Source organism: Malus domestica, chromosome 13 (assembly GCF_042453785.1).
Source record: "Malus domestica chromosome 13, GDT2T_hap1".
Lineage (NCBI taxonomy): Eukaryota > Viridiplantae > Streptophyta > Magnoliopsida > Rosales > Rosaceae > Malus > Malus domestica.
Genome location: NC_091673.1, coordinates 25,609,361 through 25,627,006, shown reverse-complemented (window position 1 = coordinate 25,627,006; position 17,646 = coordinate 25,609,361). Strand labels below are relative to the sequence as shown.

Here is a 17,646-nt window from a genome sequence, read left to right as displayed (position 1 = left end):
TTAGAAAACATTTATAAATGCCATGAGACGGAAAATGAAAGTATCCCATAAGAAATATAAAGTGGGAAGAAATGTGATCATTTCTATTCATGTATCTATACCTAAAAATAAAGATATGTCCTTAAAACCATTTTCAACTCTTGGGTTAAAATCTAAATTTTTTAAGAAACAGAAAATTTAGGTTTTAACCCAGAAACAAATTTTATCCTCCAACCTTATTGGGTTAAATTTTTAGCCCGAGATTATTAAAGAATAAATTTATAATTTTTTTTTTCTAAAAGTAACTTTAAAAAAAAATTGTGTAGACTATCCTAATTTAATTTTATGAACATTTTAACCTAAAAATATTTAGATTCCGATAAATATTGAAAAATCACTAAACGACACTATGAAACTCGTGAAACACAAAGAAAGAATATGAAACACATAAAAGATTTTTTTTATATAATTATTTTAGCCGTTGGATTTAGATTTGAACTATTAGATTTTTTTTTTTTTACTGTTGGTCTGATCATATTAAATTTTAATCGTTGAGTTCAATGAATTTAAAAATATAAAACTAAAAAAATACACATATATGTGGCCCAACCCCACTAACCCAGCGGAAATTTTGGCCTAAATTTGCTTGAGAAATGAGTTTTTGGTTAAACTTTATATTTGTCTCAAGGATTGGAGCTAGTTGGGGTAAGTTTATAACGTAAAATTTGAGTTTTACTCTGTGGGTTGAAGTAGGTCTAATAGAGGAGGTTGTTTATTTCATACTTATTCGTGTATTTGTACACATAAACAATATTTAGACAAGAATTAGTAGCTCATCTTTTGAATTTTCTATGAAAATAAGTTAGCTAAATGTAATAGTTATAATAATAAGGGTTAATCTTTGTTTACTATCCTAAAGTTTCGTGGTTTTCAACATTTGGTACATGAAGTTTTTTTCATCCCAGAGTCATACCTCAAGTCTTAAATTTGGAACAGTTTCATACCTCCGTTAGTCAAATTGTTAAGTCTGCCGTTAACTGATGGCGTGGCGCCCATGTGGACAATGACTGGGTGCCACGTGTCATCCACGTGGAAATTAAAAATTAATTAATTAATTAATTAAAAAATTAAAGAAAAACCCTTCTTCCCCAAATCCCACCCGTTCCCACCCTCCCACCCTCCCCTTTATCTTCCCCAAATCCCTCCTCCCTCTGCAACAACAACAACGACCTGAGGCACCACCTCACCTTGCCCCTCCATTGAGCTTCACCGCCACCAACAACCATCACAATCTACCCTACACCTTCATGTTCCCCTCGTCCCGCTTTCTCTCCTTTATGCTCGAGGCACCACCTCGCCTCACCCCTCTGGCGAGCTTCACTGCCATCAACAACCATCACTGTCTACCCTGCACATCCCCGTTCCCCTCGTCCCGTTCTCTCTGCTCTGTGCTCAAGGCACAGCTGCAGCAATGGCAGCCACCATCGCCATACTTCCCGGCGAGATTTCACGGTGCTCCGACCTGGGTAAGCCTCAAGATGCTTAAGATTCTTTCATTTTCGTCATGGTGGTTTAATTTTAACCTAGAGTTTGCGATTTAAACGTCGGATTTGCACATGAACAGAGAAAGCAAGAAACTCAATTTTCCGATGAGGGTCCGACGGCTTTTAAGCCGTTTTCCGACCACTTTCCAGCTACGGCAGGGCCAAATATTGATATATTTATAGGGGTGTGATATCCACACACCTCATTTTACTTCTCACACACCTTTTTAATTTTCGGCGGTCGGATCGGATGAATTGAAGAAGATCAACGGACAGAAATTATCAAGGGTGTGTGAGAAGTAAAATAAGGTGTGTGGATAACACACCCCTATTTATACTCCTCTCCTTCGTAGCTTCAATTTAGTAAATAATATGTCTAGGTTTTGTTTGGTTTTGGGGTTGATCGGAGCTCGGGGAGCTCCGACGTTCTTCTTCGTGGAGTCCTTTTAACTAAATTTACAACGGACCCGTTAGTGATAGAATGTTTGGGGGGTGGGTGATTTTTTTTAATTAATTAATTATTTTATTTTATAAATAATTTATTTTTAATTTCCATGTGGATGACACGTGGCGCCCAATAATTGTCCACATGAGCGCCACGTCATCAGTTAACGATAGACTTAACAGTTTGACTAACGGAGGTATGAAACTGTCCCAAATTTAAGACTTGATGTATGACTCTAGGATGAAAAAAATTTCATGTACCAAATGTTGAAAATCATGAAACTTTAGGTTAGTAAACAGAGATTAACCCTAATAATAATGTAGACTTAACTTGTACGTATTCGATTATGCAAGACGTTACTTCATTAGAAAACGCAAAGACACTATTATTTTTCTCCTTCTTCCCGCTGACATACGTAAGGTAGCATATACAAAACAAGACGCTACGGTTCTCCAAAAAAAAAAAAAAAAAAAACAAGACGCTACGTAATCAGCATACATCTTTGTTTGTCCGTTTTACCAAGTCAGCCAAAAACCCTAACGCTTATAGGCCCACCAATACTTGTAGTGTTTTCCCTTTCTCTTTAGGTTTTTTTTAGTATAATGGTCTTTGAAATTGAAATAATTATTTACTTTGGTCTATTTGAAATCAATATAAATGGTCGTTGAAATTATTCACCGTTAATCATTTTGGTCATTCTATGAAAAATTTCAGTTCAAATTGAAGAAACCTCCAAGCGGAGGGGCTGATTTGACAATAATCCACTCAATTTAATGGAGATTTTTCATAAAATGACTAAAATGATTTAGGTAGACAATCTCATGACCAATTTTATTGAATTTAAATCGCAGAGAGTAAAGTGAGAAGTTACATCAATTTCAAAAACTATTTTAGTTAAAAAGTCTTCTTTTTTGTTTATTGCTTTAAAGTTTGCTTCAATGAAATCATATTTGAAAGAAATTTCAGGGAAATACTATGCAAGGTCTTGAATGTCCTTAACAAAGAGTTTATAATCTCCGAGGACTTGGTAGTTTCACTTTAGTTACCTCTATACTTCACAATAGGTTATATATATATATATATATATATATATATATATATTATCTCCTATATTACGTAATAAAAATACTAAATTGAAATACAAAATAAAAAAAACCTCCGACAACTATAAATTTTACACAAAAACATTTTAATAGAAAAAAATCTTCATTTGTCGACTTTTCATACTATATTGCTAGTTTTTTAGATGAAAATAAAAGATTACAAGGAAAAGCTCATAAAACAAAGTACTATATCGATAACGATCTTGCCTCTTTTGATTGGAAACAATACCAAACCACAGGAACACTAGAAAAATGACCCTTAATAGCATCTATGAGGATTGTGACATTCCTTTATGGTATGTTTGAGTGAGGAATTTTAAAATTCTAAGACGTTTAGGCAAAATGAAAACGAAATGAATCAGATAAAGTTAGATATGTTGTTAAACTAACCATTGAGAGAGAGATAGAGTGGCTGGCTAAAGAAGAGAGAAAGAAAGAAGGGCAGGAGGAATTATGTATGTAATTTCTCATGCCTAATGTCTTTATTTATACTAATTATGATGAGTTTTACTTGTCCTACAAGTAATACAAATTGTACAAGAAAAGATCTTTTTAATTCTGTACAATTCATACTTCTAGCTTACACAATCACACTAGTTATCAACCACTATTTACAACAAAATAAGAGGAATTGAAAAATACATCTATGATTATTACAAAGGTATGTAATAGTGATTTATAAATGACTCATTCCAAGTAGTCATTTGTAAATCTCTCTATCATGTTATTTGTACTTTTATCAACCTTTTTGTGATCAATTGTTCACCATTGGAAGAGTGATGCTACGTACACCAACATTTTAGATCAAATTTACAAATCATGTTATCAATACTTAAGTGATAATCTAATCATACCATATTTTTATTACAAAATGCAGATACGAGAAAAAAAAGGAAAAAATAGCACTCGAAAAAGAAAGAAAAATAAAAATGTTTTGAAATGGGAATTAGCAAAAGCTTATCTGCTATTGTTATTGGCTTTTAAATAGAAAATACCCGCTGAAACGAGCCAAAACTACCGTCATTTGTCAGTAGACCCATCAGATAGGAATAGGAGGGGGCCAATCCATATCCCTCTTTCTCTCTCCACCCCCGAAGAGAATCTAGGGTTTGTCTGCAACAGTGAATCTTTTCCTTTCCCGTCGGCTGCTGGTATATCTGGTAAGGGAATCTCTAACGTTTCACTCAAAACTTTCCTGTCACAGAGAAAGTCCACCTAGGGTTTTCAAAACTATAACTCTCTCTCTCTCTCTTCCTACTGAAGTCTCCAATTCTCTGGTATTGTTTTCTGACCATTTTTCTGAATTTGAATGCTTGGATTCTACTGGGTTTTTTCTACTCTTCCGTTTCTCTGTGTTTGAATGGTTGCTGTTGTAAAGTTTGTGTTTTTATGGTTTTGGCTGGGTAATTTGCTGCTGGGGCTTTGATCTTTTGATGATATTAATAGGAGTTTCGCTTGTGATCATGTATGTTTTGCTTTTGATTAGTATGATAAGTAATTGACTTTTGCTTTTGGTTGGATAGAAATTTGGGGGGAAATAAGAGAGTTTTGAGTTTTGTGATAAAGGTTGTTTTGGGTTCTTCTGAAAACTTAGAAACTTCATTACTTGGTTGAGTTGAAATCTTTGTTTCGAGGTTTCAAATTTGACTGTTTTTGCTTTTCGTAACTTTTCGTTGGCAAGGGGTTGAGCTTTCATGGTATCTGCTGGTCTAAGCACTCACTTGCAATGAAATTTCAGAATTATTATTGTTTTGCTGATAATTGGAAGTGAAAAATAAAAAATATAAAGGGTATACTACTTTTGAGCATATAGTCTATTTGTCTAGCACAATTTGAGCAAAGGTGGATATGAAGACCGATGAGGCGTTGATACTATTGAAAATTTGTTAGCACCTCTGCTTCTGTAGGACAACATATTCTCTTGGACATTCTAGTTCACGTATTCCAGAAATAGTTATTAGTTTATAAAAAAGTAATTTACTTTCTGGCATGAAGTTATTAACTATTTAAGGAGGTAAATAATAAATATTAGTGATTTCTTTTTCACTAAACATATGCTGATCAAGGACTAGGGTGTCCTTGTCACATTTATAGTTCTTTCCATTGGGGATTTGTATCGTCTATTGCAATAGTCCCCCATATTCTGACTTAAATGCCATTATATCTTGGTTTTCCAGAGGAGTATGTGAGGTTGCTTATACTATCATATTACAGAGGGGCTTATATTTTCTGATAGCATGGCGACAGAAAGTCCAATAAGAATGTCGGAAACTAGTGGAAAATGGGCTCCTCGCAAGAAGACTGCAAAACTTGCACCTTCATCTGCTAATATGGCAGCAGAGGAGTTGAAATTGCTTCTTAGGGGCCATAAGTTTCAAAGCAGCGGACAGGATGTTTCCCCCAATCGAAGTGGAAGTGCACCCCCAAGTATGGAGGGTTCGTTTTTGGCCATCGATAACCTGCTGTCCCAGCAGGACTCGAGCATGAATGGAAGCTTGGCAACTCTAGGTAGTGTTATTGAAAGGTGTGAGACTGAGGAACAATTACGGGCTGATCCAGCTTATTTGGCATATTACTGTGCCAATGTCAATTTGAATCCTAGACTTCCTCGTCCACTTATTTCATGGGAGAATCGACGTCTGGCACGCAATATTGGTAGTTTCAGCCAGAGTCGGGGACCTGTAGATGGGAGTGGCAATTTTCTGTTGCATATGTCTCAAGGATCACTTCCTACACACAAGGAAGAATCTGAGGATGATCAGTCTTCCCAACTCTTTTCTAATGATTGGGTAGATCAGACAAGTGAAGTTTGGTTGGGAGAGGGTGCTGCGTCATTGGTAGGCCAACACCAAAATGTGGGTGATTTAATACAGGTTCATACTCGATACCTTGACATTTTACTCAACAAGGTGTATATATTCCTATCTATGATTACCTTGAGAATTTCATTCTTGTTTATTTGTCGTTGGGTTGTAATGTTTGAAATTTCTCTCTTAAAATAGCTTCTATTGGTCAAATGAAATTAATTTTTTTTACCGATATTTTGAATCCCAGAAAAAAATTACTGTTGGAAAAACTCAGGAGGAGGCGCCGATAAAGTAGTCACCAGTTGTTTTTAGCTTTGCTTTCCTTACAATATCATAGTTTTAAATGTAAATCATCTTTTTATTTCCAGGAAGATTTTGGTTGCTCTTCACCACCTGTCCCTAATCACTCTCATACATTAGGCAAGGAAGTACCTGAGGAATTCAATGATCACAGTACAGATTCCAGTTCCATGCATGATCCTGCTATTAATGTGACAACTACCATTAAGCCCAGCGTGGATGCAGAAACTGCTGATGCTACAGCGCTTTCACCAAATGACGATTCCTCGCCCGCCTCTGAAATTTCCAGGAGCACAGCTGTTAATGATGCAAGTGTTGCGGTCATTGAATCTGAAATGAAGGCTCTTAACATATCGGACTTGATAGAGAATCAAAAGAAACAAGAACAATGGGAGCGCAGTTGCCAGAATCATTTCTTGCAGCAGCATCAGCAACAAAACAATTTTTTTCAAGTTCAAAGTGGCAAGTCGCAAATAACCTCTCAAGGAACTGACGGTACATATGTTAGCATGGATCAGTATCTTCATAATACATCCAAGTATGCAGCGGATGTACAACCAGTTCATCAGACATCTGGGTTCACACCTCCACTATATGCAACTGCAGCCTACTTGAATTCAGCTAATCCATATTACTCAAATATTCAAGGACCGGGCTTTCTCACTCCACCATATCTTAGTGGATATACTTTGAATCCCACTGCCTTTTCTCCATATAGTGGTGGATACCATCCTCCGGGTGCTGTTCCTGTGGTTGTTGATGGAACTGTGGGTCCAAGCTTTAATGCTCGAACATCTGGGGTTGCAACTGGGGGCATCCTCTCACCTGGTGCTGATATGCAACATTCAAGCAAGTTCTATGGTCAACTTGGATATCCGCTGCAAACTTCTTTTTCTGAACCTATGTACATGCAATACCACCAGCAGCCTTTTGTGGACTCGTATGGTGGTCCAAGACAATTTGATCCATTGGCATCAAGAGGTGGTGTTGACTCAAAGAAAGTGTCCAGTCACGGTTCTTATTTGGATGAACACAAAAGCCAACATCAGAGAATTGGAAACATGGGGAATTTTAACCCACAAAGAGGAGGGTCAATGACTCCTAACTATCTTGGAAGTGCACCAAATGTTGGTATTTTGATGCAGTATCCAACCCCTCCCCTTACTAGTCCAGTTTCGCCAGTACCCCTCATAGGTTCAGGTATAAATACTGGCTTGTATCCTGCATGGCCAAGGCACAGGGGCTTTGAGAGTTATGACGACCCCAAGATTTATAATTTCCTTGAAGAGTTGAAATCTGGCAAAGGCCGCAGATTTGAGTTATCTGATATCACAGGACATATTGTTGAATTCAGGTACTTTCTTTGTGCTCAATTGGTTGATTTTGTTATTAATTGTTCGCAATGAGTAAGTCATCATGAATTTTTCAACTCCAGTGCTGATCAACATGGGAGTCGATTTATTCAGCAGAAGTTGGAAAACTGTAGTGTTGAAGAGAAGGCTTCTGTATTCAAAGAAGTTCTCCCACATGCTTCTAAACTAATGACTGATGTTTTTGGTAACTATGTGATTCAGAAGGTATGTTTCTAAGTTTTTTCTTTTCTCTCTATATATATCCTTTTAAAGAAATGTCAGGGTTCATGCCATTTTATTAATTTCCACTTCCTTTGTTATTTCAGTTTTTTGAGTATGGAACCCCTCAGCAGAGAAAGGAACTTGCCAATCAACTTTCAGGTCAAATTTTGCCTTTAAGTTTGCAGATGTATGGCTGTCGTGTAATCCAAAAGGTATGAAAGTGTGATAAGTTGTTGCTGAATTGTGTGCTAATCAACTTCGTGTGGCACATTCATGTTTGATGATTTGCAATTTTATAATACAACTCATCGTTTCCTTTATTTATTTTAGTGGGTGCGGGCAGTCTAGAACAGTTTTAAAAGTGTCTAAATGGATTCAATTGACTGGTAGCTTATCTTGACTTGTCTGGAAGTTATGCTAAATTTTAGCTCCATATTGTTGAGTTGTTTCCCTTATTCATATAGACGTATTTGAAGGTGCTGAATAGGTTTTTGATATCAAGTGCTATTACCAGTGATTATTAAAATTACAAAACTGAATGCAGATATTTGGGGGTGTAATTGCTTATCTTTCTGATTTTTTTAGTTTATATTGTTTTTATTTATCTTTTCCAACCTCAAATATTTATTTATCAATGTTACTATTTTGCAACTGCAGTATTATGGCGTTTGCCTTCATTGTATTATATTGTGTTTTATAGGAGCTTTTTATTGTAATTATTGGCGCATGAGAGAGTTGCTGCACTTTGTTCTTGTCTCTGACTTGTAATTCTTTCTCCTTGCATCTTTTTTAATTTTTCTGAGACGGGGTCGAGGACTGTAAATGCTTTTATTCCTTTTAGAATAGTTTACCCATTGACCAGCTGCTAACAATATTTTCATAATGAAATGGTCTATCTTTTTCTTTTTTTTTTCTTTAAAAGCAATTGGTATTGGCCAAACAGTAAAGTGTAATTGCAACTGGAAGCAATGTGTGGTACATAATTGCCTTCCCAGCTTAGTGTTCTTTGGTCCAATAATGTTATGCCTATGTCATTTATTGTTTATGGCCGGTGCAGGCACTTGAGGTTATTGAACTTGAACAGAAAGTGCAGCTTGTACATGAGCTGGATGGGCATGTTATGAGATGTGTTCGTGATCAAAATGGAAACCATGTCATACAAAAGTGCATTGAGAGCATTCCAACAGAAAAAATTAGGTTTATAATCTCTGCTTTCCGTGGTCAAGTTGCAACACTTTCAATCCATCCTTATGGCTGTCGTGTTATACAGGTATCAATAAACTTATGGGGTTGTAACACTTTTCTTCCCTCTTTGCCACTCTTCCTTCGGTTATCATGCAAAGAATTCACCTGTTTCCTTGTTTGTGGTTTGTTGTAGAGAGTTCTGGAACATTGTACAGATGAGCTGCAATGCCAGTTCATAGTTGATGAGATCTTGGAGTCTGTTGCTGGTCTTGCCCAGGACCAGTATGGCAACTATGTCACACAGGTTTGTATTGGACTCTGTACTTTAAGTATTAATTACTATCTATTATGACAGTTGATCTCACATTGAAGAACTAATATGCCTCACTAAAGATTTAATTAATGCATAATGGAAACTCAATCGATGTCTTAGTGGTTATACTTAATACAGAGGTATCACGTATAGGGAGCACAGGAACATGTATTTCATGATAAGATTTGCCCTCCTATAGGAAGAGGATGGCCATAGGTTACTAGCACTTCAAGTTCTCTTCGGTGTATGGCTCAAGCAGTAAACAGTGTGGCTAATTGATGATGGAAATTTCTTTGACAGAGGTGGAGAAACAGGCATCCAATAGTGAGAATAACTCATATGGCTTAATTTTTTTTGGAAAGGCATGACTCCAGAAGTTGACTAGCTAGTGTTTTGTAACAGAAGAGGGCTTGTAGTTCAGTGTGTCACTGTGTCTACACCAGAAATTGCCTTCCACACACATACTTACACTGTTTGATGCACACATGTTTCGCGGTAGAATGACACGAGAAAGGTGTTTTAAAACCCCCTCTCTGATGCCTATTTGGTTCTCCTACCCTCATGATTCTGTAGGTATACAATGTGCATGTTTAGCTTTTTTTCCTTCTTAATAGTTGAAAGCTGAGACGTATATTCTGTGTTCTATATGTGCAACACTTTTTGCCAACTAAATTTCTGGATGTACTTTATGCTTCCTAGTTACAAGTACATATTTCATCGTCTCTATACTACATGTGATTGATCTGTATCATTTGTCTGGCTAATGAATTTTTTTATGCTTGACAGCATGTATTGGAGAGGGGAAAACCTAATGAAAGAAGGAAAATTATTAACAAGTTGTCGGGTCATTTCGTACCTCTGAGCCAGCACAAGTTTGCTTCAAATGTTGTTGAGAAATGTTTGGAATATGGTGGTGCTGCAGAACGAGAACTATTAATTAGGGAGATCGTTGGGCATAATGAAGGAAATGATAATTTGTTGGTATGGAGAATTGTTCATTGGCCCTCTGGTCCTAGTGGAAAAATACATTACTTGTGTTCTTTATGTTTATATGCACACACGTACACGAACACGCACATGCCAGTTTTTATTTTACAAAGCAGTACAAGTGCATTTGAAGCTCGTACTTGTCTTGCTTAATCTCCATTTTTTTTGTCTTAGGTAATGATGAAGGACCAATATGCAAATTATGTGGTGCAGAAGACCCTTGATATCTGTAATGATAGTCAACGGGTGTTATTAATTAATCGTATAAGAGCTCATACAAACGCATTGAAGAAGTACACTTATGGGAAGCACATCGTAGCACGGTTTGAGCAGCTATTTGGAGAAGGTGTGTACTCTTAAACTTTGTATCACTCTTGGTATACCATATAATGTGTACTGCTTCATCGATTAAATGTGGAGTATGCGTGCTGAACCTCATTAACTCGGAGAGGTGGAAATGACCAAAATGTGGTTGAAGTAGCCTCTACTTCATTTGAAATCTCGCTTTTATGTTCTAATTCTTTATAAAATGGAAAATTTGTTTGGCGCCCTTCGTCCATTGCAAATTGAGAAGGGTATTTTATGAAGTATTGGGTTTTTGAACTGTTTAATTGATCATGTGGTAAAGAAATGGATAATTGGAAGAGGAAATGACAGGGTAACACAATTTTAGTGCCTCCTAGTGGCATACAGTTTCGAACATTGCAAAGACAATCTCACAAGTATATTCGTCATTTGACCATACTTTTTGTTTTTCTTTGGCCTGCAGAAAATCTATCAGGATCGTGATGGGAACGAAGGCAAAATATCCAAGAAAGTACCTTCAGTGAATCTGTGGTTTGTCAATGCATACAGGGAATGTGTATCCCATGGAAATTGAAGAGAATAGCATGAGATTGGTTTACTGTGGCACCCTGTTCATGGGAGCTGTGGCTTGGCCGTGCAGCCAAGTTGTCATGTGGCTTCATGTGCAATTCGACCATCAGTAAGAGGGGGTTGATGTTTCGTTGGTAGGTAAGTCGGTCGGGTTGGTAGTTGCTAGTAAATATATGTTTTATGGTGAAGAAGTATATACTTACGTACTCATAGGACGATTTGATTGCCGTACAATTCAGTGATTGTAGTTATTGGTAGGAAAAACCTTGATGCTGTATATCTATTTAGCACATTATTTGTTGCAAATGTGTGGTTTTTGTGATAAATTGTAGGCGTTTTTGTTTACGACCGTAGAAAAATTGCAACACGGTCCCCTCTAAATAAACGTTTCGTTGGTTCAAACTACACGTTTAAGGCTCAATCTGCCGAGCCTTGTAGCTTTGAGTTTGTAAATAAGCAGGGTATTAAAGTGGTAGGTTGTATGGAGATGTAAGTCAAGGAGGAGAAATTCTGTCGCCTTATGCAGAGGTCACATTAAGCACGCCCCGAGTCTTCGGGTTAGTAGGGCGTATACTCACCTCTCTCCCTCTTGAGCTAACTTGATGTCTGATGGTTTTCAAATGTGAGGTTTTCAGGTGATATTCACGCCTAATTGCGAAGGGTAATGTTAGGAAGATTAAATTTCTAAATTAAATTTTATTAACCGAATGATGTTGATGTTGATGATTGAATTATTACTTAAGTGTTGATTAACTTGCTTATTTTCTGTTGGTGACACATCATTTGATATGTCATTTTGGTTTAAAGTTTTAATGTTCCTAGCATTATCCAATTGTGAATATGTGACACCACGAGTTTGAGGGGTCTATGCTTGCCACCCAAAGGCTAAAGTAATAATCTTATGCCACCTTGCCATGTGATACTAGATTTACTTAAGCCTTTAAGTAGGATGTAGTTAATCCAATCTTATGTTTGGACTCAAAAGTAAAGGATTGATAAGACAGCTGACACATTCCGACTCGGGTGACCAAATACTATTGTTGATGCACAAAATTGGAGGGGTCTTGGAACAACGTAAATCCGATCGTGAATCTACAAGAAAGTAAAGAACACAAGATGTATCGTGGTTTACCTCAATGTTTGGGCTACGTCCACATTGATATTGTATTTCTCTGTTTGTGAGAGGATTGTGAGGGAGAGAGAGCTTCTGTATGTGAGGATCAGAGCTTGAGGTTTGTGAGGGTGAGGAGACCCTTTTATAGAATAAGGGCTCATCACTTATTACATATTTGCCCGTTCATTTATTACATAATTACATTTGAGTCCCCTTAGTATTTATACGAGGTCTAAATACGAAGGCCCTAAGTATGGTATAAACAGTAGTCCCCCAAGTCTTCAGTTAAGAGAGTCTTTTGGCTGGAGACTTGAAATTCAGTCCATGTGTGGTCCGAAGTAACTAGATGTCGTCTTGAACTGATACTTGATATGAGGCGGTGCTCAAAGTGAAATGATGCTCAACTAGAAGTAGCACATGTTGCGAGGCTGCTCGGTTTGTGGCTTATGTTGCCTTGGTTGGCTCGGCTTGTGGCGTTGAAGATGAGGGAGTCCCTTTTATAGAATAAGGGCTCGCTCCTCAATACATAAATGATGGGCTAGAGTTGATGCTCGCGGTGAGGCGGATGCTCAGTAAGCGGCAATGCTCTCTAATGATGGTGAGGGAGTCCCTTTTATAAAATATGGGCTCGCTCATCAATACATAAGTGATGGGCTAGGAGTCTCTCTCTAATGAAGGTGAGAGAGTCCTTTTATAGAATAAGGGTTTGCTCCTCAATACATAAATAATAGGCTAAGTCCCCCAAGTATTTTTCATGAAGCCCAGTTGCGGAAGCTTAATATATGGTACATAATGTAGTCCCCCAAGTCTTTAGTTAATAGAGTTTGTTGGCTGGAGACTTCAAATTGAATTCATGTATGGGCCGAAGTGGCGGTTGTTCGGAGACAGTCTTTGTATACCATGCACTGAAGCTTTGTAGGTGAAGCTTTGAAAGTGAAGCTTTGAAGCTGGAGCTTTTGTAAATGAAGCTTTGAAAGCTGGAGCTCTGTAAATGAAGCTTTCGAAGCTAGAGCTCTATAAATGAAGCTTTTAAAGTTGATTAACATGAGTAATGCTCATGAATGTTTATGTTGATTGACATGAGTGATGCTCATGGATGTTGACATGAGTGATGCTCATGAGTGTTGACATGAGTGATGCTTATGAATGTTTATGTATGATTGATATGAGTGATGCTCATGAATGTTTATGTATGATTAATATGAGTGATGCTCATGTATAATTTTGGAGTACTAGACGTACTTTTAATCACCTAGTTGGTGATAATAGCGGCAGGCTGCCGAATTATTTTGGAGTACTGGACGTACTTTTGATCACCTAGTTGGTGATAATAGCGGTAGGCTGCCGAATAATTTTGGAGTACTGGACGTACTTTTAATCACCTGGTTGGTCATAATAGCGGCAGGCTGTCGAATAATTTTTTGTAGTACTGGACGTACTTTTAATCACCTGGTTAGTGATAATAGAGGCAGGCTGCCGAATAATTTTTTGTAGTACTGGACGTACTTTTGATCACCTGATTGGTGATAATAGAGGGTCTGGCTCTTTTGGGCATATGGGCATTTGCCCTCCACATAACATTCTAGCCCATTATTTTGAGCTTGCCGTTTTTTTTTTGTTTTACCCTCTGATGGGGTTTATACAGATGTCTCTGAAAGATAAGAAAAATAAATCACACCATTCAAAAACAAGAAAAGTAAATCACATCATTCTGGTGGGGTGTTTATTCCTTGCTTTTGCAGTATGGGTGTTTATTCCTTGCTTTTGCTTTCTGCTTTGTAGGTTTACAACATGGGTGAGCAGTGACTGTAAATCCACTTCCTCCTCGGCTTTTCTCATCTCCAGACATCCCTTTTTTAGAAGTGGAATCTTATCTTGTTCTGTGCTTGCCACTTCTGTATGTTGGTATACCAACCCCACTGCTTTGGGACACGTCATAGATCTCACCCTTAGTAGCCATGAGCAGAGGCTTCTTACTGCTTTAATTCTCCTTCGGTGATCTTGCCGAGCTGGACGGGAGGCAACAGAGGCTGCATCTCCTCTTTCGAGTCATAGAAAAGACTAGGAAATTAAGCTATTCTTGTATGGTGCCGCATCTCCTCATCCAGAAACGACAGTTTTCAACCAATCAGTAACTTGTTCTCCTCCAAGAAGAAATAAGTGGGTACCTCCGAATTGTATGGTGCTAGTACCAGCTATGGAGTTATGGATCTGTCCACATTAGCCAATTCTTGCTCCAGCCAAGCCAAACTTTTGGTGACTTCAGAGTTGTGCTCCTGGTCGTCATGCAAGTCATCCAAATCGTGATAGAGGACGAAACCGCCAAAAAGCGGGCCGACTCCATCTGACCCAGAAGCTTCTTTGTCGGATCTCCGGGAGCCCGACCCGAAAGACCACCCGTAGTACAAACAGTGCAAGCCCAGGCACCCTCTGAGGCTGATCAGAGCAAACTTCAGCAGCTTGTTCGCCGAGGGGAAATAGCTGAGCTCGCTCTTGTGCTTCATCTTCGGACGCTATTCGGGTTTGGGCTCGCCGTGGCCGATGGGTCCGACCTGAGTTTTTTTTGGAGAGAGTGAGAGCAGCGGCGAAATGGAACACAAAGAATGCACAAGCCATCCCTCCATTTCGTAGCCCAATCCGATTCGAACAAACGAGATAAAGCTATCCTTCCATTCTTTGATCGGTTTGCGACATACCTATTTCGCAGAACCTCGATCCCCGATAAACCCACCTCTCAAATTCGATCACTTTTCAGTATCTCAACATCCATGCAAAATCTTGGGCTCTGTTTGTGTGTGGGTCGGAGTTAGACCCGGTTCGGATTGTTTAATAGTAGTGGAAAGAGAGATTTGAGAGCGGATGAGATAGCAGAATGGTGATCCTCTGAAGTTCTGAACTCAATCAAGCCAACACAGAGAATCGTGGCATTCGTCTTTGGAATTGTAGATGGAATTCTCTCTTTCTCCCTCTTTCTCTCTGCTGGAATGGATTGGAACTGAGCCCGAGCTCTAGAACCCACAAACTTGTCGGAGTTTCATGGAGAAGAGCACCAAAATCTGTAAAAAAAAAAATGCGCAGATGCAAGTTATGAAGGTTTGAAGCACGATGTGGTGACAGAGAGTGGTGAAAGTGATGGTGGTGTCTCTCGGTGCAAGAGAAAATGGAAAGACAGAGAAAATGTCTCTTGGTTTTGCAGATCCACGATGGAGGTGAAAAAATGAAAGGGAACCGACACAACTTTTCGTATTGATTCCCACAGACGGCGCTAAATGTTGATGCACAAAACCGGAGGGGTCTTAGAACAACATAAATCCGACCGTGAATTTGCAAGAAAGTAAAGAACACAAGATGTATCGTGGTTCACCTCAATGTTTGGGCTACGTCCACACTGATATTGTATTTCTCTGTTTGTGAGAGGATTGTGAGGGAGAGAGAGCTTCTGTATGTGAGGATCAGAGCTTGAGGTTTGTGATGGTGAGGAGGCCCTTTTATAGAATAAGGGCTCCTCCCTTATTACATATTTGCCCCTTCATTTATTACATAATCACATTTGAGTCCCCCGAGTATTTATACGAGGTCTAAATACGGAGGCCCTAAGTATGATATAAACAACTATCAACCTAATAACGAAGTTATAACTAAGGAAATTTATAGTATTTCGTCACCTTTACGATGGGGTTTTATTATCAGTTTAGTGTCGACCATCACATTTTCACCCTTAGCTGGAAGGTTATTTCAGTCATGGTGTATCATTTTGAAGCTTATTAGATACTGGTCATGTGCATTTTTATGAGAAAACTAATCCTTCAAAAGAGGGATAGTTTTTCTTTCTAATATAATGATTATTTGCACTAATGGGCAGACAGTTTGGGTTAAGCCACACAAGATGTTAGGGGTGGATCCATTCATGGAAGCGGAACAGACCTCCAAGGACCACTTAACAGTTTGGGCAGGTGGTGGAAGAGAGAAGATCACCATAACTGTGTAGATGTTGTGCAACAGAAGGTTTGAACCAAGAAGAAATATCTAATTTCAAACGAATAGGAACATAGGGAAGACCACTATGATTTTGTTATTCTTAGACCTTGATTCCAACGAAGAATAAAGACTTTCTCTCTCCATTTTCCACGTAGCCAACTCAACTCTTTTTTTTTCTTTCTTTTTTCATTTTAATTGTTGGCCAATCGTTTTGTCACTTGGCATTTTAATTAAAAAAGAGTAGTGTATTACTTAACAAATACTATTTAGACTATATGTTTGTCATCGACATTTTTTTTTTCAAATTCACTATAAATTCATACAAGCTCTGAAAAATATTTTGTAAAGTACTAAAAACACGTAATCACTTGAATCTTCATCTCATATCATCAAATCCACTAAAATACAAAAGAAAAAATTCTGATATTTTTGTATGTTATTGTATATGTTAAATAATAAACCTATTTGAAATAATAAACTCAACTTCTTAATACAAGTATAGGTTTTTTTTTTCAAGTGTAAATAGACTTTTTTTTTTGGTTTTAATTTATTTATTTATTTTTTTAAATATTGAAGGTATTTTAACATCACTTGTAGATGAGACTTCAATAAAAAAAAAAGTAAAATTTGAACCTATGAAATTACATTATTGCCCATCATTTTTTTTGTGTGATAGAAGACTAATTTGTCTTTTACCCTCTATTGGTTGACAAAGATGATTTTATTAATTAGTAGAGATATAATGAATTTACTTAACTTAAACCCGCCTAGTCCACCTAGGCCTAGTCTATGCGCATAGGTGCTAGATCTCAGCCCACTGTCCGACTGGCACTTAGCATACCATGATTAGGACCACCAATATTAAAATTCTGCATTCGCCATTGCAAGGTGCCATCAATAATTTGCACTAAATTTGTCTTTCTCGGAAGTCAAACCTAAGACCTCCCATCATGTAACCTTATTTTATTTTTGTTGTCAAATGATAGATTTTGATAGATTGAGTGTTAGATTAGTTATCAATAGGATTTGAACCCATGCCGTCATGCAAGAGGTCGACACCTCTCCACTACTGTAGTAAATGACCACGTGCATGTAACCTTATTTTATTATGACATATCTTTCTTGTCATGATTGAATACATCATTGAAACAATCATGCGAGAGCTCTACTAAGTCAATTGCGTAACGAGTAGGGGAGAGACAGTGGCGAAGCCACGTGAGGGCGAGGAGTGGCGGCCGCCACTCCCCTCGCCGGAAAACAGGACTGGAGCTATGGGTCAGCCCCTTCCCTTGTCGGAAAACTCACTGGTTCAGCTCCCGCTGCGATTCGGTGTTCTCTGTGCGCAGCATACTGCATTTTCTTTTCTTTTTTAAACATCCAGGACCAAAACGTTTTAGTCCTGGTAAAAAAAAAAAAAAAAAAATTGAAGCCTAGGAGCGAT

The 17,646-nt window shown here is 37.9% G+C and overlaps 1 protein-coding gene across 4 annotated transcripts; it reads left to right on the top strand.

The window, feature by feature from the left end:
* The first annotated feature begins 4,081 nt into the window (after window positions 1–4,081).
* Window positions 4,082–11,439, top strand: LOC103453792 (pumilio homolog 6, chloroplastic). 4 transcript variants are annotated; one of them, XM_070811131.1, is made up of 10 exons: window positions 4,082–4,231; window positions 5,249–5,944; window positions 6,247–7,532; window positions 7,614–7,755; window positions 7,857–7,964; window positions 8,810–9,022; window positions 9,131–9,241; window positions 10,037–10,231; window positions 10,412–10,583; window positions 11,007–11,439. In XM_070811131.1, exons 2-10 carry the CDS (start codon window positions 5,309–5,311, stop codon window positions 11,024–11,026), a joined length of 2,883 nt encoding a protein of 960 aa, XP_070667232.1. In that variant the 5' UTR covers window positions 4,082–4,231; window positions 5,249–5,308; the 3' UTR covers window positions 11,027–11,439. The 4 variants fall into 4 exon arrangements, with proteins under 4 accessions (XP_070667232.1, XP_070667234.1, XP_070667233.1 ...); XM_070811133.1 differs by having other exon boundaries at window positions 4,086–4,231; window positions 5,286–5,944; XM_070811132.1 differs by having other exon boundaries at window positions 4,121–4,348.
* Window positions 11,440–17,646: the final 6,207 nt, after the last annotated feature.